Source organism: Pempheris klunzingeri, chromosome 8 (genome assembly GCF_042242105.1).
Source record: "Pempheris klunzingeri isolate RE-2024b chromosome 8, fPemKlu1.hap1, whole genome shotgun sequence".
NCBI classification, from domain to species: domain Eukaryota; kingdom Metazoa; phylum Chordata; class Actinopteri; order Acropomatiformes; family Pempheridae; genus Pempheris; species Pempheris klunzingeri.
In genome coordinates, this window is record NC_092019.1 from 11,014,986 (window position 1) to 11,036,074 (window position 21,089).

General features: G+C 40.8%; 1 protein-coding gene across 1 annotated transcript; it reads left to right on the forward strand.

The window, feature by feature from the left end:
• The first annotated feature begins 701 nt into the window (after nucleotides 1-701).
• On the forward strand, nucleotides 702-20,685 carry LOC139205163 (lysophosphatidylcholine acyltransferase 1). Its single transcript, XM_070835302.1, has 14 exons — nucleotides 702-934; nucleotides 6,590-6,729; nucleotides 9,032-9,246; nucleotides 12,481-12,593; nucleotides 13,028-13,088; nucleotides 13,629-13,687; nucleotides 14,753-14,787; nucleotides 15,392-15,446; nucleotides 15,829-15,911; nucleotides 16,420-16,545; nucleotides 17,178-17,331; nucleotides 17,805-17,903; nucleotides 18,438-18,579; nucleotides 18,842-20,685. Exons 1-14 carry the CDS (start codon nucleotides 812-814, stop codon nucleotides 19,069-19,071), a joined length of 1,635 nt encoding a protein of 544 aa, XP_070691403.1. The 5' UTR covers nucleotides 702-811; the 3' UTR covers nucleotides 19,072-20,685.
• The last annotated feature ends 404 nt before the right edge of the window (nucleotides 20,686-21,089 follow it).

Consider the following 21,089-nt stretch of genomic DNA (forward strand, 5'->3'; position numbering starts at 1 on the left):
CCGGTACTGCCTCCTCATACACACACACACACTCACACTTTCTGAAAGTAAATTGGCCTGTTATCAGAATCACACACAATGAATTGTACTTGGTATTTTGGCGCATAACAAGAAATCACAAAAAAGCACAGGAGTTAAAAACAAACAAAAACAAATAAATAAATGGCAGAGATGCAGTAACATCCAACACATGAAACACATTATAGCAGCATACAATATTGTATCTCAGTAATCTGTATCTTTCAGTTCTGTATCTATCCCAGCTATGTACAAGCACGTGCATTGTGTGGCACTTATATTGGTTTACGTGAGCCCATTTTTTTCCCCCATGCCAATTGACAAGTATTGCAAACCAATGCTTTGACTTCGAAATTACGATATTTTGGAGGGTTTTGAAGGCAGCATCGCATCGTGCTAGGCACAATGGTGTGGATACGGAGGATGTGTCCTGCGCATGCGCCCTGTCAGAGAAGAGGAGTCGTGGCTCGGTTAGCATCCAGAGCTAGCGGGCAGATTGGGGAACACGGTGAGGAGGAAGGCGTCCTGCGCACTGTAGGCAGAAAGATAGCGGCGACTTCAGATATCCCCAGCTAATCCTTGAGCTAACCATTATCCCTCCATGCTGTCCGGGAGAGAAAGATAACGGTAATAACCCTGCACTGCCACCTCAATTAGCCACCGTGCAAGACGGACAAGTGGAGCTGCGTTTTTTTTTTTTGCGTGAAGAGTCTTCCTTTCAGGCACAATCAATTTTCTGGTTTGAATCTTAAGGATATACCTGCAACCTCGACTGGCCTTACTGCCTGTAAGAATGAGGTTACCGACCAACAGGCAATGTGCGACGGAAGGAGATGGAAAGAAGATGGACCAAGCTCCTCCGTTCAGAAACCCTTTTGTGCACGTCTTGAAATTCACCCCTCTGGAAAAGGCAAAGGTAAAAATCATGCTCGCAGGCAAATGGTTTACTCTCCCACAGTTATGTCAACGTGCTGTTGTAGCAGTTTGTAGGACGTTAACACCTTAGTGCGACACAGTGGAGAGGCTGTCACCATCATTTAACTTGGCAGTTTTTTTCCTGATTGCATGCAGTCAGCTGAGCTAATAGTGTTAGCCAGCCAGCTAACGGTGGCTACATACATGTTGCTTTCTCCCTCCTGCCCTGAGTGGCTCGCTGCTCTGCTCCAAATCTGTATCGTAACAGAGATGAGACTGGTATTGAAAGAAAAATACCGTCAAGATGTAGCAGCGACACGTATATACCTACACATGAGTTTTCAAACCGCGAAAATCAACTCCTTTCAACCAAAAACATGCTAACAATCCACGAAAATGAGACACCGCTATTGGAGCATGGCCGCCTGTCCAGGATGGGCCTAGCTTGTTGCTCTTTAACTGTTATCACAGCATGTTAGACACGAGCATGTTGCTCGGTAGCCTTTTAAAATGTCACGTTTGTGCTGAAACAACTAAATGTGCCATTTATTTTAAACGCAGCGCCGTTTTCTAGCCTCTCTAGTGTGTGTGTGTGTGTGTGTGTGTATTTGTGTATTTGGCCATCATGGTGCGTCCCTCTCAACCAGTAACCAACACGTGTGGATGTGCAGGGTGGAGAAAGGGGTGGAAAACCCACAGTCATCTTTATTTTTGCCCCATTTGCGACTAACCCCAGCTGCTAATGCTCACACGTTATTTGACCAGTCTCGTTTGAAATGGGGTAGTTATCTGATGAAATAGAGCAATATTGCAGCGCAGAGGAAGACATGCAGCCCAGCTAGCGTTACCCGTCATTGCTGTTGATAATCAGATTTAGAGCTTTCAGGCTTCTCTGCTAAAGGTGTTACCTTGCAGGCCACTTCAGGCTACCTGTCACAAGTTGTATATTTTTGAGCTTCATTGCTCCAAAGCTGTGAAAATGTGCATAATTTGGATGCAGCCTGCAGAGGCAAGAGCAAAAATCAGTGGTTTAAAAGGCTGCTGTATCTTTTAGATACTGCACACATGAAAAGATTGTGCCTTCCCTGCCAATATTACAACATGTGTCATGCATAGATACACACACACACACACACACACATATCGTGTTTGGGTGCACATTTTATTATCTTGTTCTTTCAAACTGTGGCTGCATATAAATTTGGAGGCACATGTGGGCCTTTGTGTATTTAATCGCATATGATCTCTGAATAGGTTAAACAGTTATGGGAGCTTGTGTGAGTGTGTGTGTGTGTGTGTGTGTCCGTCCACCGTGAGCCATGGGTCAGCGTTAATCAGTACATTGATTGAATGGATCCTGGTTCAATAAAACATACATTTGCACAGTAGCATTGGGATTCAGATGAGGTTTGATAGCCATTTCCCCGCTTTGTGTCCCTGTTTGACTGTTCTCATCAGGGTAGAATATGTAGTACGGTCACACTGGAATAAAGACCAACACAGTATGATTAAAAATGTCAGCATGCATTCTAAAATTGTTCGACATGACTGTAATTTGTTGGTGAGCTCTTGGCACACAGAGCGCTATGATGAAAGAACAAATGTCTTTTATCTTGGGAATAGTGTGTTAAATTTGAAATTGGCAGCAGCTTTCTAAAGTTGCAGTTTGACATCCAGCAATACTTCTAGTATTATTTCCTGTAAATACAAAGAGTAAATCACATTAAAGTGTCAAAATGGCTACCTTTTTTAAAAATGAGTGCATGGGGTATACTGTAAATAATTAGTAAACAGTGTGGAATTGGGACACAGCTGTGAGGTATTTTCAGTAACAGAGTTCAGTCTAATGGGAGAGCCTCCGTTTTATGAATGGCGCTACTCTGGCATAGCAGGCATACAAGCGTGTCTTGTTACGAGTAAGAATAGTGACCAGGGGAGGCTCACACACATTTCTTTCCTTCTATCTCTTTTGACAGAGAATGAAAGGGACAAAGGTAGAAAGTCAGGTGCATCAAAACTAACGAACTTGGGTTTTCTTTATGGTTGCTCCCGCAAGGTTTACGTAATAAAGTCAAGAAAGGTATTAATGAAGCAGTAAACTGCATACATGTGTCATGACTTTGCATTAAAGAAGCCAGAGAGGCCAGGCGCTTAAAACCGGTTTCTTGAATGCTGACCCAAAAGTGGGTCATGAAGTGATGGAATTGAGTTTCCTGGTTGTTCTGATGTAACTGAGAACAACTGTTTTCAGCAAGTTGTGCCGGTCTTGCTTTCGCATCCACAGAAACTTGAGGAAGATGCAATCTGAACTGAAACTCAGAAGACCTGAGCAAAAAGTGATAGTTCTGTCTCGCAGTCGATAGACTGATTAACCCGTAGAGATTGTAGATTGTTCAGTGTTACAATTGCACATAATTTTTTGGCTATTATGGTTATATTTGTAAAACCTTCCCTAGTGCTTGTCAAGGAGTGATTGTAATAGGACCAGATGAGATTTGTTAGATTGCAAATGGCTGCTGTAGACCATACAGGTGAGAGGAGACCTTTAATTCTTTTTGGTAACTTGAGACTTTTAGTTTTTTGTGTGACATGGGGGTTTATAGATAATAAGGTGGTTATGTTTGACTAAATAAACGTTTCCATAGTTGCTACAATGTTTGGGGCAATTGTGGAGACTTGTGAATGATACTCATTAAAGGGCTATATTGTATTTCAGTAGCCTGACCTTTCAGTCTATATAAAGATGCTCTTGCAGTTTTGCAACTTGATGGGCTAATTAATCGATCCACAGAGTTGATTGGCATAGACTTGATGTAAGAACTTATTGCTGTGTTTTTGTTTCTGATTTGGTGCATCAGCAAACATACTAATCCTAATCTAGCCTTGAACCCTAAACGTTGGTAAATTGTCAAGAGGGCAAGCTGCTAACGTTAAAGCTAATTTCATTCCCATCTTAGCTTTTACAAGCCTGATTTGTATTCCTTGTGTGACTTATTGGGGAACCTCGCAAAGACCTAAATCTGTTTCGATCCTGCCAGAGCAGCAATGAATCAATAGCTTATTCCCACAGAGATCAGTATTACTGTGGATTGGCATAAGAGGTGGGTAACTGATGTGTTCCTCACAAGAATAGTCATTCATATTCATCAGACAGAATGTTAAGGTGCAGTTGGTGAACTTAAAGGTTGAGTAACTCCCAGTACAGCGTCAATAACTCATTTACAGTATTGCTTGAGAGCTGTGATTAAAGTAAAGCTTAAAAAGGCGCCCCTGTGAGCTTGTCTTTTTTATGTTGTTGTATTTTTCATCTTAGAAGCCCCTCAAACTTGGGGATGCATTATTATGTTTTGTTTTGTCACCAGTACCTGAAGCAGCATGCAACCATCAACACAGATCCTACTTGGTCTAACTGCCCCTTTACCAGCGAACTGCTTGACATTTTTCCCCTTTAAGTGACCAGAATGGGGGGGGGTGGTTCCACAGTTCTGTTTTCCTCATGCTCTACAACTAGCCTACTAGTCTACAACCAAAATCTGTCACAGTGTGAAAACTATATATCATAACATATGGTTAGATAATGCACTTTAAAGCATTATTGAATTATTCATTTTGTGCCCCACCACCACACAGAACTGCCTTGTTAATGAGTTTGAAAAACTAAACACTCTGCTGCTACTCCCCCCTGACCTAACGCTGTCCAAGGAGGACAATAACTCAGGCTTGTGAGACTGAGACATCAACATTTTGAAAACAGGAAGCTCATACACACATTTCAAGTACAACTGAAAAGGCTACAGTTCAAGTTCTCTCCGTTCTTTCTGTCTGACTTCCTGCTTGAGTTTTCATGTAGTCATGAAAAGTCAATTAAACCAGATGGAAAGCACGTTTTGCGACCATGGCTGTGTGTTTGTCATCGGTATAACTTGAAGACTTCTATCTATCTATCTGAGTCAGAATTAAAACAGGCCATCAGCCACATGATGGACAACAGGCTTTGAAGAACAATTGCTGATGAAGTTCTCTTGGTTTGACAATGTATTCAGAATTGAACAAGGCACGTTTAGTCTACTTTGAGGTTAGTGTGAAACTGCCACTGAAGCACGTACTTCACTTCACACACATAGGATTGCTCTTCCAACCTTTGGTTGCATAATATGGTCGGTTGCATGGTTAAACGTGCAGTTTTGCAGATCAAGGAGTACACAATTGACTATGATTGTGGGTTTGCATTTCGTTAGTAATGCACACAAACTGCTACACCTCCAACGTGGAGCTGCTTTAGACTAGCCTGGGATTTTGTTACCAAGAAGACGAAGCTCATTTTGTACAATTAATATTGTTACAATGTAGGCCCAATGTTGGCCGCTAATATAATTCCTATGTTTTATCTGTCCAAATGAATGTTTTTGTTTTCCCATTCACTTTTAAGACTGTGACAAACCTTAACTGCATGATGAGAGATGCCTTTTAGTACAATGCCCAAGTTCCCTCTAACCTAAATAACCTCTCTGCTTTTGTAGCATTGCCTGTTTTAATTCTAAGTGACATTCATGCATTCTCATGCCTTTGGTCTGAATAAATATTTCAACAAATGCATTATACAGTGGCTCTAAAGCATTCCCAGCAAGGCCTCTTTTTTATTGTAGAAAAAAGGTCCTAGCTCAGTTGTTTGTTCTTTCTTGTGAAAATTTGTATACTTTACATTCTGTCGCCAGTTTATTAGGTACAGCTATCTTAACTCATGCAGTCTAAAAAATAGTCCTGTAATAATCTGACAAACTACAACCTCTAAAATGACGATATAGTTGAATGTACACCTCACAGTTTCAACACAAATGGAACATTATAACCATTGTGATTCATGCACGTAGGACTTAGATAGCTAGGTTTGTCTAATAAACTGGCAACTGAGTGTATATATGTATAAAAAGAGAACTTTATGTGGCAGTCATGCATAATTAAGCAAATAATTTGGAGGACGATGAAAACAGACTGAAAGTAGGGTGGTGTGTCACTGCGATAACAGTAAAAGGATTACTGTGTAACATAATTTTGCAACTCCCTCCCCCCATAGTCAAGACAACACATCTGTAATGTAGATATTGCCATCATAATGTAGCCATGATTATTTCTCAGAGCAGGGTATGTTTGAAGGAACGGAAAAGTGACTTTAAAGACCTTCTTTAAATTGACTGATTTGAATTGACCATCCTGTCAGACAAGAACTCTCCCCAGATAAGAGAATGCAAATAGACTTCATGCTGCCCAGTAGTGGTTGCTATCAGGACAAATATTGACAGAAGATAAGTCCTGTTATCAGGGAGTCATAAAAAGCTGTAAAGTAAACCGTCACCATTTTACCCAAACAATAAAGTGCCAGGTTTTGTGTGAGCCTTTAATAATAAAGAATACATGTTGTATGTAACATTTACATGATAATGTGTCTATCGTAGGTATAATTACTGCATGCAAAAAGGGCCATATTGAGAATGCAATTTCACTGCATTTATTGCTGTTGTTGCAAATGTCCTGATACGGTGAAGCCTAAAGTCAAACTGAGACTGCAACAGTGCCAAGATGACTTACTAAACATGTGTATAGCTGGATATGTTTCATTAACAAATTTTTTTTTTTTCCTTTCCTCAATCTCTTACAGATTGCATTAATGACAGTCACACTGTTTCCCATCCGTCTACTCATGGCTGCATTCATGATGCTGCTGGCTTGGCCTTTTGCCTTCCTGGCCTCAGTAGGACGCTCAGAGACCACCGTTGAACCCCAGTGCCTCTGGAGGAGGTGGGTGCTTTGTTACGCATATGTGTTTTTGTTTGTTTGAATGCTGAATTTCAGGAAGCTCTTTAATTCCTATAAAGAAGTAAAATTTCAACATTGGTATTGCAAAGACTTGTGCAAGCATGTTCGGACTTGACATCAGCTGTGGTTGAATGCTGTGAGCAGCTAGCCATCCAGTTTACAATGCTGTTTTCACAATGAATAGAAAATCACATTGTTCAGAAATGCTACTTCACATTACACACACTACACACACATTACACACACATTAAAGATATTGAAGATATTGCTTTGTTGTGCAATGGGTCACCTACTGATGAGTTTATTGTTACATGAATTGCAACAATTTACACTTTACACTGGTGGTTGTAAGAGTGCAACTATGAAAAAGGAGCTGAAATGTCTGGCACACCAGGTCAGCCAGTGGTGTAGAAAGCTGAGTGTTGCGTCGCCTCATGTCACCTGTGTGTGTGGTCCAAAAAGTTGCACTTGAACACACCACAAAGAATATAGCCCATGACCAACTAGCATGTATGTTCTCTCCATACCAGCAGGTGACAGTAGCAGTGTTCCCTTACCATTTCTCCGTTTTCTCACCCCTCTCGATCATGACAAACCGTTTTTTCACTTCAGTTTCTCTTCTCGTGCCAATCGGAGTGATCTCCGTCATCGACAGGCTCCGCTGCCGATTCAACATGCCGAATCGGCCAAAAAGCTGACGATGATGTGGGACCCCCCCGCACAAATTAGGGGCACAGATGCTTACTGAAGGCCTGACATTGATGCGTCATGGCCTGAAAGCCCAGTTCAGACCAAAGATTCACTGTGAGACAAGGTGAAACTTGCAGCTACTTGCAATTCGCCAGCCTGCAATGCTCTGAAACCTGCCATTTTATACCGATGCAACAAGACAAGATGATGTTGCTATGTATTCAAGATCATCAACATGGCAACCTCTCTCTGTACCCCTATTATAGCTGCTGGCTTTTCAGGCTGGGTATTATTTGTAGCATGTTGAAATATGAATGAGAGTAGTGAAAGTGAGTTACTTTCTACTGCTGCATGTCCAGTATTGTTGAAACGACAAAAATGTAAAAAAAACAACAACAAAAAAACAGGAGGGTTGAGAATGCGGAGCTGTCTATAGGTGCCTCAACAGAATACCCAGGGGGCTTATGCAAATTAACGCTGTGAACTTGAGACAGGAAATCTCCCTTCTTTTGTCGGTTTCTCCCATCTGTTCCCAGAGTCATGTAGAGGAATTTCCATCCAAACGTTGGCCGTTTTGATCAGCTGACAGTTTGCTGACTTGATCTGCTGACTTTGTGATGAGCAGTTAAAAACAGGTGACATGCCTAAGGTTTTGAATCCAGCCGCTGGTGACTTGACAAGCTGAGTTGCAGGCAACACCAGCAGCCAGCTTGAGTGGAGCGGAGATGAGCTGCAACTTTTCCCTCCGACATACTAAAACTGTTTCGTCTCATCGCAAATCTTTGGTCTGAACTGGGCTTTAAATGTCCAATTTTAGTCTAACAAAATCCCAATGTGATACATGTTGCCTATCTCATTTTATTCTGAGTCATTTTTTAACTTTGACAGTCCCCACAGCAGCTACAGGTCTCCTTCTCTTGAAATCTAATTTCAAACAAAAAACTACAAATACTAGTCTAAAGGTTAATGAACAAGCAGGTGAATAATGTCAAGTTCAGAGACTTGGGTGTAAATGATGTTTGGCATTTAAATGTGAGAGTGATTTTTTTTTTTTTTTTTTTTTTTTTTTTTTTTTTTTTAACTGAATGAAGGTTCTGTGGGGAAAAAAAGACAAGTGCACGAAATGCAAAAAAAAAAGAAACACAGGTTTGATGTTTTGCACATTGTGAAGTTATTAATCACACTTTGCTCCCTTAAAAGGTTCACATCAAACTTGCAAATCTATTTTAGTGCTGATGCCAGCTAATTAATGGCAACCTTTGCAAATCCAAGATTGTGGCCAGGATGTTTATTGGTCTAGATTGGCGATCAATCAGCTTTTGATTTAAGTTGGCCATAAAGAAAATGGGGGAGAGGCATAACAGAGTCAATGGGTTAGACTGCACTAATGACAGATTCTACATACATAATGGAAAACTGCCTCACACGGCGTTAACTGTTATTTCTTTCTGTTAAATGGTGTCGGTTTTACTCATGTCACCACTCATTGACCCAGTTTATTTTGTACCATAAATCATGACCCCTCCCAGCCTTGTATTTCTGCTATGTTTTCCCCATCTGCAGTTGAAAATGACACGCTTGATCTTGTTTCCAGACTGGTGGACATAATTCTGAAGATCATCATGCGGGTCATGTGGTTTGCGGGAGGTTTCCATTGGATGACCGTGAAAGGGCGAAAGGCATTGCCCGCAGAAGCACCCATCCTCACCCTGGCACCCCACTCTTCATACTTTGATGCCATCCCAGTTACAATGTCAATGGCCTCGATTGTGATGAAGGCTGAGAGCAAGGATATACCTCTCTGGGGCAGTAAGTAACAAACTCATACAAGTATATACTGCTCTCACCGGTGCCTCTATGACTATGACCTCCTATGTTGTGAGAGAGAGAGAACAGATATTTTAAGGACTCCAATTTGAAGAACAGTGATCACAAAATGTACAGCTGTTACCCAAACTTGGTCAGCCACATGTGTGTTCTAGAAGAGTTTAGTATATGCAATATGTGGCTTGTGTTGTGATGTGCTCTGAGGGAAAGAGATTGCCCAATCACTTTGCAGATTTTTTTTTTTTTTTTCCCCAAGTACAGCATGAGTAACCCTGGAAATGTGTAAATGCACAAAAAATAAACACGCCTTGGTGTAGAGGGAAAGAAACCGTTTGATTAGTCAAGTCTGACTCAGCAAGTTTGTCCTTTTTAAAGCATGACGTTTCAAGCATCAGTTTTGCAGTGTTGTGACATCGTCATTAGTAAAACTCTTCTCTGGATAAATGATCACACTCCGAATGGGAAAGGAAAATAATATAATAACTCAAATTGATTTTATATGACAGTATTTATTGTAGTCGCTAGCCAGCAGCCTCAAATATGAACCTGAACCAGAAATGTCTGGGGAAAAGTTTTTTTGTTTCATTATGTCAGTGGGAGATCATGAGGGCTGAAATCCCACTTAAACCTCACAGTCTCTGCATATTTTGTTTCAACCTGCGTCTCTGACTCAGTTACTATCCATCATTGTGATGTTAGAGCAAATGGATTCCCAAATGAAATCATCCACCTGCACTTGTTAAAGAGAGACATTATTGTGACTATCAGTTGTTGCGGTGGCACCACTGCCAGTGAAGGATCCTGGCACACAGCAGAGCTGTCCAGATAGCTAGCTGGAGTTATTGTCTGTGCACTACCCAAGGCCTCATGCAGAGGTCCAACAGGACTTGCTCAATTGCTGTCAGTACACTCGCTAACAGCAGATCCTATTAACTACCTTGCAAGTTCAGTTTCCTTTGTAGTTGCCAGTTTGGGCATTTGCTGTATGCCCCTGGAAGCAGGACATAAAAGGGCTAGGTGTGTGTTCTTTTAGCCTTGCTTTTTCCTCCTCCAGCTCGGCCCTGGAGATCAGTAATTAGCCACTTCATCACCACCTTGCATGCTTGTATCACAGGTTTTAGAACATATTTGGACATATTTACTCACTGGCAATTTGTCAACAACATGCAATCAGAAGCAAGATGCAGTGCACGCAAGATGACGTTTTGAAGGACTCTAAGGAGCACAAACACTGTGTTCACTGTGTCCGGTGACACTGGGCTGTCCTGAAAATGCTAAAAGGCTATCCATGTACGTGGCTTTCCAACTTTAGTTTGTCCTAGTCCTGTTGGCCTTAGGAACCAGGCACCAGTGCCTGGCCAAGCAAACGGAATCCAGAATAAGCATTAAGACCTGATCAGCCTCAGTGACGTGTGTAGAGTGTCTCGCAGGGCACTAGCTAGAGAACTAATCCCTTCCTGTCAGCAGACAGCTCACAGTTGGAATCAATTTCTTCTTCTCGTGCCCTCACTTCATCTTATGTTCTCTTCAGTCTCCTTAGCTTGTATATCCCTTTCTTTTTGACTCTCTGTCTTAGAGAAACCTGCAACTTTGCTTTTGTTTTCCTATGTAATGATCAAGATGGGATGTACAGGCAAATGCTGTCAAGATGTACAAAACCCCAAACTTTGTCTAATTACAGTTCCTTTCCCATTTCCTTGTACTTTTTTCCTTTGTAGTTCAGAAATGTCCATTCTCCATTTAGTCGCTGGGATGGGAAAGATTTGTTGTGTTTACTGACTTGGTTACTGGCTTGTGCAAGACCATCTTAACCATATATTTGACATCTTGTTACCTGTTTTGGCAAGAATTTCCTCAGCCGTGTAGGGTAACGCAAGTTCCCTTTCAACGTTGCTTTCATGCCCCTTGAGTCCACTAATTTCTTTCCTCTTTTCTAGAGTCCACCTACTTTCACATCCACCTCAAGAGGGTTTTCTTAGTTTGACACAGTCAGGTGGCTATGCTATAGGAAGTGAAATTAACAGTAGTAGTGTCACTCAAGTGAGAAAACTTTTGTCAAGATGCAGTTGTGTTTTTGTGGTAAAATGGTCTGATCATGCTTTTTTTTTTTTTTTTTAGGCAAATACAAAAAAAAAAGATATTTGTGTTAACTACCCCACAATATAGCTGAGTTTCCCAAGGCACTTTTAACTGATATGAATCCATGTGGATTAAGTTTCATCCTGCATCATGTTTGCCTCACAGGATGACAGTATTTGTAAATGTATGAATTACAGTTATAAATTCTTTCCATCAGCCAAATCACCCCATCGGCATTCAAAACCCTGACCTTATCAACGTAGTAGCAGGAACTACCTTACTCAAAGCCTCTAGACCATCATTTGTGATCAACACGTGAAACAACGCTGACTTATGCAGCCAGTGTCGAGGAACTAATGACTGTGTTAAATGTAGAGGATCCAGCATCTAAATGAGTTTTGATCACGTCTGGCCACATACGATGAGGTCACATTGGCAGCTTTCCTCTGCTTCCAGTCTTTGTGTGAAGACTTTAATTGCTGCTTTGAAAGGGCCGTAAATTTTAATATTTAATAATGTAATTTTAGTTTAAAGCTGTCCTATATAATTTCCATTTTGAAATATTGCCTGTGAGTAACACGTTTGCCTTTCCACCACCCAGTGTGGATAAGTAAGCATTTTTGGCTAAAGTTTTGCCTTTACTGACAGTAGTTCATGGTATGTATCCAGGTAACAGGCTTTTTATTTAACAGTACCACATTCTTCTGCGCTTCACCACTGTGCAGATCTGTTGTAGAGTCATTTGGATTTAAGTGTTTTAAGAACACCAATAGAGCGGTGGCTAATGTAAAGAGGAGCTTTGCTGTCTTCCGCGGCCTGCTTTTCTTAGCCGCAGCAGTGTGTTAGTCCTATTAAATGCGGATTAATCCAGATTGTTTTAAAGTTATGGTCATAATGTTCATTGCAAAAGTCATTGTTATAGGCAGTGCATACATTACCTGTGTTATTTGTAAAAAAAAGTCTGAATCAGAGGCCCCATTCCCTCCCACTATATTAACCACTAAAGGTTATAAAGGATATAAAAGTACAGGCCATGCAGAGAATCTTAAGTTGCACAGGTGTCAAAAGAAATGCAAAAAGCAAATTGTTTCTATATCATTTAGATTTTCTCTCCTCTTTCTCTGCTTTTGCTTCTAGCTTTGATTAAGTACATCAGGCCAGTGTTTGTTTCACGGTCAGACCAGGACTCCAGAAAGAAGACTGTGGAGGAGATCAAACGCAGAGCCCACTCTGGAGGGGAATGGCCTCAGGTAAAGGGGGGGGGTCCGCACACTTATGTATGTGGTTGTTGGCACCTGATTTTAAAATCAACAGACTTCATTTGATCTTTTTTTGTACATAATCTGTGCCAAATTTATTTTTAAAAACAAGTCAATTTAAAAATGAAATTATTATGTTTGTAGTAAAAAGTACAAACTGGCTCTCTGATGATATGACATAGCCCATAGATACTGAACAAGTTCTTGAAAAAGGAGTAGACGTCTATGAAAAGGACGAAGTTACCAACAATGTGGCATTTACGAGTAAAATCTATCATAGCTGACAAATAACTGCACATATGACTTGCAGCAACTTAGATGTAATGCACGCTATTACACATTCATGATTTGTAATGTTTTTAAAAAGCTTCCCTGTTAAAAACATTGCGTTATGTTATGTGTGAACTGTTCCTCCTTTCCTTCAGATCATGATTTTTCCAGAAGGAACATGCACCAATAGATCCTGCCTAATCACCTTTAAGCCAGGTAAAGCGCTTCCCTCATCATTTTTCTTCTTATTCAGCTTTTCTCTCTTTTCCTTCCTTTGAAGTAACGGTGCAAGCAGCTTACTCATAACATGCTCTGATGTTTCATACTCAACGTAGTGGGCATGCTGACTTATCGAAATGAAATTGTACATTTGAATTTAGCTTTAAGTGTGTGGTCTTAACCGGTAAGGAATAAGCGCCAAAGTCATTGCTCACATTCATATGCTTGGAATTATGATGTGAAAGTTTAAAGGTAAGTTTAACAGCAAGACTGTGACTTATGACTTTCCGTAAGATGTTGCATGATGGACTATCAATGGATGATGGACTTCATTTGGCAGATGTTGAAATCATCTAAAAGTGTGTTTATACTCCTGAATTTTTTACACCTGTGTCTTTGAATGATAAAATTTCAAAAACAAACAAATGTCAACCATGCAACTTATCTGTGTAGTCTTATTCTCAATCCCATTTGCTGTTTATGAGGATAGGTCAACTTGAAACACATCTTTTATGTCTTTTCTTTTAACTTTTGCAGGGGCCTTCATCCCAGCTGTTCCAGTGCAGCCTGTGGTGATTCGTTACCCTAATAAACTGGTAAGATCATTTGTGGATATGTTCACAATCCAGATTTTGTAAGATCAAACAGGAGAAGTGTGGAATCACTCCTGCTTTATCCCCCCATCTCCTTATTAATAGGTCACCTGTGTGGCAATTTTACAAACACGATTGTTCACACTGTTTTTCTGCCTACTGAATCGTATTGTCATGTCGCAGATAGTAGCCTATATTACAAACTAAACGCTTTAGAGTGCCAAGGGTTATTAGCAGGAATCCTAACTGTGCCAACATACAAGACGTGCATAATAAGTATAAAGTCAACATGTAATTGTGACCGTGGTAGGAGATTAGATTTTACAAGGAGCCTGCAGTGCTATCGTAGTACTCTGTGTTAGCTCTGGCATTTTCATGGGCTATATTATGTGTTTATATAGCCCGTGGCTATAATTGTCTATAGGTAAAGCTGTAATTGAGAATTGATGAGTTTGCCCTTTCACCAACTTTGTGCTAGCCAAAAGGCCACAAATTCTGGATGCTCAGATGAGGTCAAGTTTGTCAACTAAACTCATTGCGGCCTGACATTCCGTGTAGAATTGACTCTTGATTCAGTAGACACCTACTGGCAGGCCGAAGAGGCTGATTTAGTTTTAGTCATTCAAGTCTGACTATGAGAAGAAGTCAGTGGAGCGTGCAGAGCAACTTTCTGATGGCCTGACTGAGAATCTGGCTAATCATGATATGACTCAGGAGGCCATGGCATAGCTCAGGCTTGTTGTCAGTGAGGCTGCGGAAAATTCACTTTAACTGAAGTACATTGTGAAAAGGAATTGTTTGAGTATCGCATAAATCCAACAAACCTGTACAGTCTTCTGCAGACAGAAGTGGTGCTCCGATGTTCTGCAAGTCGTCAGTCAAACACAGTACATGGGAACTGATATCCTGCCTAAACTTGATAAAAGAGGAATCTGGTTTTTGTTGTGCAACTAAGCAGAAAGGTTTGCCCTCCTATTCAGGAAGTCTATTGGTCTTAAAATGCACCCTGGAAATATATTTTTTCCAAGCTGTCGTGTAATGTCTTGATTTCATGTTTTTTTTTTCCAGGACTCAATCACGTGGACATGGCAAGGGCCCGGAGCGTAAGCACACAAGTTCTTCATTTCATATATGCTGTGCCTCTGTTTCCACTTGCTGATAAGATACTGTTAGAGAATGTATCTGCATTGTGTGTTTTTTAGTGAGCATCGCAGCAAAGGTTGTGATTATATTATGCAACTCAAGTGGAGGTTATTAATTTGGAGTCCAACATTGTGGTCTGAACCGCTGTCTTCGCAATGAGATCTCAAATAGAGTGGAAGCAGATTAGTTATGGCTGCAGGAGAGAGAGGACTGCCCTTATTATCGGTCTCTGTAGTGTCCACAGAATACTCTGTCCTGTTTTGGTTTGGCTTCCTCCGAATGCAGTTGGCGATCTTTTCAGCTCAGCTGAACAGAACTCCATAATGTCTGACTAAGTCTCAAAAAGACATGCTCAAACTGAAGGATGTGCACACACACAGTACAAAGTGGCATTTCCTTCCAAACACATGTCATAGTAACTTTAATAATAATGCCACATTTACATGCAGTGGGTATTCATGCCCTTTGCTCCGAGGCTCTAAATTAGATGTCCTCTGGACATGGGCTGCAATTATGGCTGTTTGTGTCTGTATTTGTTGCTGATGATGTCTTGTTGTTATCTAGGTTTGAAATCTTGTGGTTGACACTCTGCCAGTTGCACAACGAGTTTGTGATTGAAGTAAGTGTGAAGTTATCTCTACATACTTCCTATATTAATGTGACCGTAGATCATGCTCTATTTTACCCATGGTACAGTACTTACTTACAGTAATCCAGACCATTAAATGTGTGTGAAAGGAGGTTCCTGTCATCGATTCCACTCCATCCTCTATTTTTAAAGATGCTGCATTTTTAGCTCAACAGTACAGGCTCAAAATGTTTCTCCTTTCTGTGGTTTTGTAATTTTGTTTTTTCAACTCAAACCTGCGTAGGATTCCAATTTCATGCAAGAGAATAAACATGTGTCCACAATAAACAGAATATATATTACATATTAAAAAAAAAAATCTCTTGTAATGTCTGGCATTTGGCTAATTACTAACTCCTGTCTCTGTCTGCAGTTCCTTCCTGTTTACACCCCCTCAGAGGAGGAGAAAAGGAACCCTGCTCTCTTTGCTATCAATGTGAGACGTATCATGGCTAAGTAAGTAAAAGTAAAATAAGTCATTCATATGATATGTGCCATTTCATCTTTTCAATGAGCAAAAAGTAAAACTGACAGAGCTATAACTTGATACCTCTTTTGATTGTTATTCACTTATAAATAACAAACGCTTTACTTTGTCTCAGTAGTTAGGAGGGACATAGAGCGGTGTGGCAGCTTATCATTTGCATTCACTGTTCAATACCTCTTACTCATAGACCACTTTGCTTTCCATTTAAACTCCCCTGTGGTTCAGGTTCAGGATACTCGGGTAACACAGGCCAAAGTTACTACCTGTCCTCTCGTACACTCACATTCTGTGCTCCTCTATTTTAAGCCTGGAATGGGAAACCTAAGTTCTGCAGAAGGACAGAAAAACTGTACACATTGTTCTAAACATCCAAGCAGCCGCATTGGCTACTACATTGGTCTTATGGGCTTTGAACGAAGTTTGCATCGATTTACACATACTGATGTCCCACCATTGTCTCCTCTCTGCTATACCCAGAGCCCTGGGGGTACCCATCACAGACTACTCATTCGAAGACTGCCAGCTGGCCATGGCAGAGGGCCAGCTGAAACTGCCAGTCGACACCTGTCTGCTGGAGTATGCCAAGCTCGTCAGGAGACTGGGGTGAGTCACTCAAACCTTCCGATGCAATGCTCCCATCAGTAAGTAAGGCGCACAAGGGCGAGATGGGGAAAAAATACTCAACAAACACCACAGGGAGCCAGATTATATTTCTGGCAGTGGTCGTGTGCATGGGTGATAAGGCAGTTGCGGATTCTTGTCCCTCTGCTAGTGACTCCCACTGGTTGGTCAGGTGCCTGCACAGGAAGGGATGTGGGGGGGGGTAGTGTGATCTCCTCAGGGTTGGGGCAGGGGTAAAGGAGCAACTGGCAATGCCAGGTATATTGCAAAAGGCGCATGACTGTCTACTCCCTGGCTAGTCCAATAGTTGGCAGTGACTAGGACCACTGACAGTCCAAGGGAGGGAAAACGGGGAGAAAACATGAATTTGATTGGACAACAATTCAATTTAATGCAGCCCAACAAACTACAGTAACATAGTATCCGAGGAATTTATACAACTCAATGGGATAGTCTTGAAAAGATTCAGAGCGAAACAATGTCTCTGCTCTACTGACTACTGTTTTAAATGTTTTTCTTCTTTCTTTTTTGACTCTTTGCTTTTCTAAATTCCCTTGTTCACACTATGGCCAAGTTATTAATTAACATAAAGTTTCCTCCCCTTGCTGTCCCAGGCTGAAACCCAAGAACACTGAGAAGGTTCTGCAGGAGTATGGGAACAGAGCCAGGAAGCTGGAGGGGCAGAAGCTGGACTTGGATGATTTTGCTCAGTTCCTCGATGTGCCAGTGTCAGACATGCTGCGAGACATGTTTGCTCTTTTTGATGAGGTAACGACTGTAGAGAGATTTTATCCTCACAACCATGATAAGTCTACAGGCTTCCTCAGTGGCCATTGTGTCTTTCGCTTCGTGTGCAGCTCTCATTCGCTACAAATATAGAACTGCAATATAATAATGTAGTTAGGATATATAGCTAGAGACGTGATGTGCATGCAGTAAGCAATATGTGCTTCGATTTAAGGCATGAATGAACTCTTAAGCAGTCAGTTGACAAAATGCTTTTATAAAAACAAGACTATAAGACTGGAAGGTGGTTTCAATACCAGATCCAGTTTAGAAACTAATCAGAGCGCCTCTGATTTTCATTTGGGGATACATTTACAGTATTGCACCCAAACACATAAAGGTTTTATTGTGGCAGTGTCTTCCTGACCTAAACAACAATCACACACAGCTACTTCTGCGAAACGAATAAATAAGTAGCCTTTCGTAACGTGTTGTTTTCTCTCTCCTCTCTCCAGCATGAAGATAACTGCATCGATATCAGAGAATATGTTATAGCCTTATCTGTGGTTTGCAGACCTGCCAAAACTCTGGAAACGATGAAATTGGCCTTCAAGGTATGTTCTGTTTCAAGCTTTACGCTTATCTAACCACCAGGCAGAATGGAGTTTTCTGTGCTAGCTTAGGATCAGCATGACATTTGCATCGTTAAAATGCCACTTACTGTACGTTGCCTTGTGTTTTAGCATTGCAGAGTAATGAAATACATTGCAGCTTAGCGTAATAGCAAATGTTTCCACGTTTTATCTTATAACATCAGATGAAATGTGGAGTCACGCGTTATCGTTGCAACCAATCTGTTGTCGTGGTTGCATGAAAACCGAATGGCTCAAGTTAGTCATCTTCATGTCTTCACTTGAATTGCTTTGTGATTCTAAAAGTTGAGCAAGTTCTGTTACCTCAGGGTTCATGAAGCCCATTGAATACAGACAGATTTATTATTTATAACGCCACCAATATTTCAGAAAAAGGGCTCCCGCTAAAAGAGAAGTTTTACTGTTTTTACCCCCAGGCATGCAAGGGTTGCCCGATTATGAGCCAAGTTAAAGAGATCTGCATTGCATTTTTTCCCCCACTGTATCTCTGTCCAGATGTTTGAGGCAGAGGAGGACGGTGCCATCACAGAGATGGAGTTGGCAGTTATCCTGAAGACGGCTTTAGGAGTGGCTCACCTCAGCGTGTCACGTCTGTTTACTGCCATTGATGCTGAAGACACAGGGAAGATCACATTTGGTAAGAAAGTAAAATAAACCATCCCCCGTTACTGATTTACCTTAATATTTCTCAATCATATCTTTGTTTTGAACTTTTCTTGCTCTGTGAAGTCATAGTCTTTCCTGGCTTTTATTTATTTATTCTTTAACTCTCTCATGAGTAGCTGTAGATTCAACAACCATGCCACTTGAGTTTTAAGTGCAGCCTGTCTCTGGGCATTCTGTCTGCCTTCTGCTCATGCTGGCTTTGCCTCTGGCGCCCTCTTGTGGTCTCTCCACAGACAAGTTTAGAAGCTTTATGGAGCAGCACCCAGACTTTGCAGAGGACTACCTGTACACAGAAAACGAAGGCCTCCACAGCGGCCCCTGCCATGGTCACCATAAGAAGCCCAGCCTGTCTTCCCCGAACCTGCAAGGCACTGCCACCACCAAAACATCCAATGGTATCTGCCCCGACTTCAGCCCCAACGACCATGGTGCAACAGATGGACTCCTCAAGAAACACAATTAAAAGGTTGAAAGATGCAGTCGGAAAAAAAAAGAACGCCTCTCCTGGTGAGAGGGCGTCGAGTTGGGGGGCGGAGGGTAATTAGTTACTTGTTTAGTAAGTAACTTGTTTGAACAGTAAGGGACTTATTTCAGTAACCGCAACTACAAAAATGAAGAAGTTTACCGTACCCTTTTTTATTACTGTCGTGTCCATGAAATTTCTGAGGTTATTTTCAGCCTGGTAACAGTTTATTTTGTTATAAATTCCTTTTTTTTTTTTTTTTTAATTTTTTCATAGCAAGGATCGTCAAAATGCCAAATAATGGCCATTTCAAATACAATGCTTGAATACTTGAAGGGCAAGCACTTATAAAAAAAAAATCCTGGGGCTAATGTTTATTTTCATTTTATTTTTATTTTCCCTCCAACATAGTACTAAATGTGCATGTTTTTAACACGAGGGAAGCAAGAACAAACACAAGCCCTGGACAGTGAAGTTACCTAATTTTGAGTGAAATCAGTGTTCGAATCTCTCTTATTTGTAACTTTTATCTATTTCCTCTCTTTAATGGTAGCTGCCTTTTTAACTTAAAGTGCAGAATGCATGGGCTCAAGTCGTCTTGAGCAGTGTTGGGGATTGTTTATCTGTAGAATGAAGGCCTGAGGGTACCAGTGACAATTGTGTGACTACTTGGAGTGTTTACCTACAGTAGCCACATTTGAGGCGAACTCAGGTCTCTGTGAGTTGACGGTCATGATTGCTATGAGCCTGGTATATATACACAATGATATATTTGATTTAGCTCAGGGTTCAGTGACAAAAATGAAAAATTTAACCTGTATGATGTCATCATTTTTGACGCTCACTGGGTTACGCGCATGTCTTTATTTTCTTACGACATCAGTACTCTTCTGCCCAGTCATTCCTCATTCACATTATCTTCACAGATGTTGTTTTTTTCAGGTTGGCAGATTCAAGTGTCTTTTTTTTTTATACTGTTGAAATTACACAACGTGGACCAAAAATGCATCGGGTGATTTAATGTCACCTGTCATGTTTGTACTCTCCTTTTCAGTCAGCGGTGTAATGGCTCTAAGGGGGGGAAATTCACAATGTGTGGCCATTGAAAGCACATTCAGTTTGGTGGCTTTGTTGGGTATTCCAAAGGCAAGGTCACACTACTTCCCTTTTTGCCTTACACTGTTCATTTTTAATCATTCCTACCCTTTTCATTCCTCAGTCTGTCAGGATGTATAATTAAACATCAGCCCCTTAGTCACCTGTAAATTTGACCTTCATGCTATTATTCAGGTGTGCATGGGAGAAACTGTTTGCTGTTTTTATTCACCAACAGTCATGGTCGAAAAAAGAAACCCAAGCACCTTTGCATCTAATCAGATTTGAGGGATCAGACTAGAATTGGAAAATATCCTCCTGTGGTAACATTCATGCCTTGCTTTAAGTCTTTGCTAATGGTGTTCTCACTGGCACAGAAATATTTGTCCCTGAATCTGATTTAATCACTTCTTGGTACACTGACATGCAGCTGCTGGCCATAAAATGTGCTCATTATTCCAGGCCGGACGGGTTTGTGCTTTTGAATTGAATTAAAATGAAGGAATATTATAGATTGCAAATTTTATCTCAAATCAGGCGAATAGTGGTGTTGCTCATGAGTCTTTTAAATTAATGATTTTAGGACAGTTGTACTTGATTGACGCGGGAAAGAATCACATTTCTCCCCCGACGCTTTATTTTGTCCAGTGCTCTGATTTTAATTCAAGAAACTTTGTCAAAATTACAATCACATTTGGATACACTGATAAAGTTTCTCACTCAATGATGCTTATTTCATTTGCCAGCAATTAATTTGCTGTTTTTCTTCTCTCTCTCTCTCTCTGGAAAAACACAGAATTTAAAAAAAAAAAAAAACATACTCGCACACAAATTTAAAGTAAGATTATGCTGCAACGTATCTGAAAATACTCTGCTTTACTTCTTGTCATTTTATAGGACAACTAATTGTTAAAGGGAATACC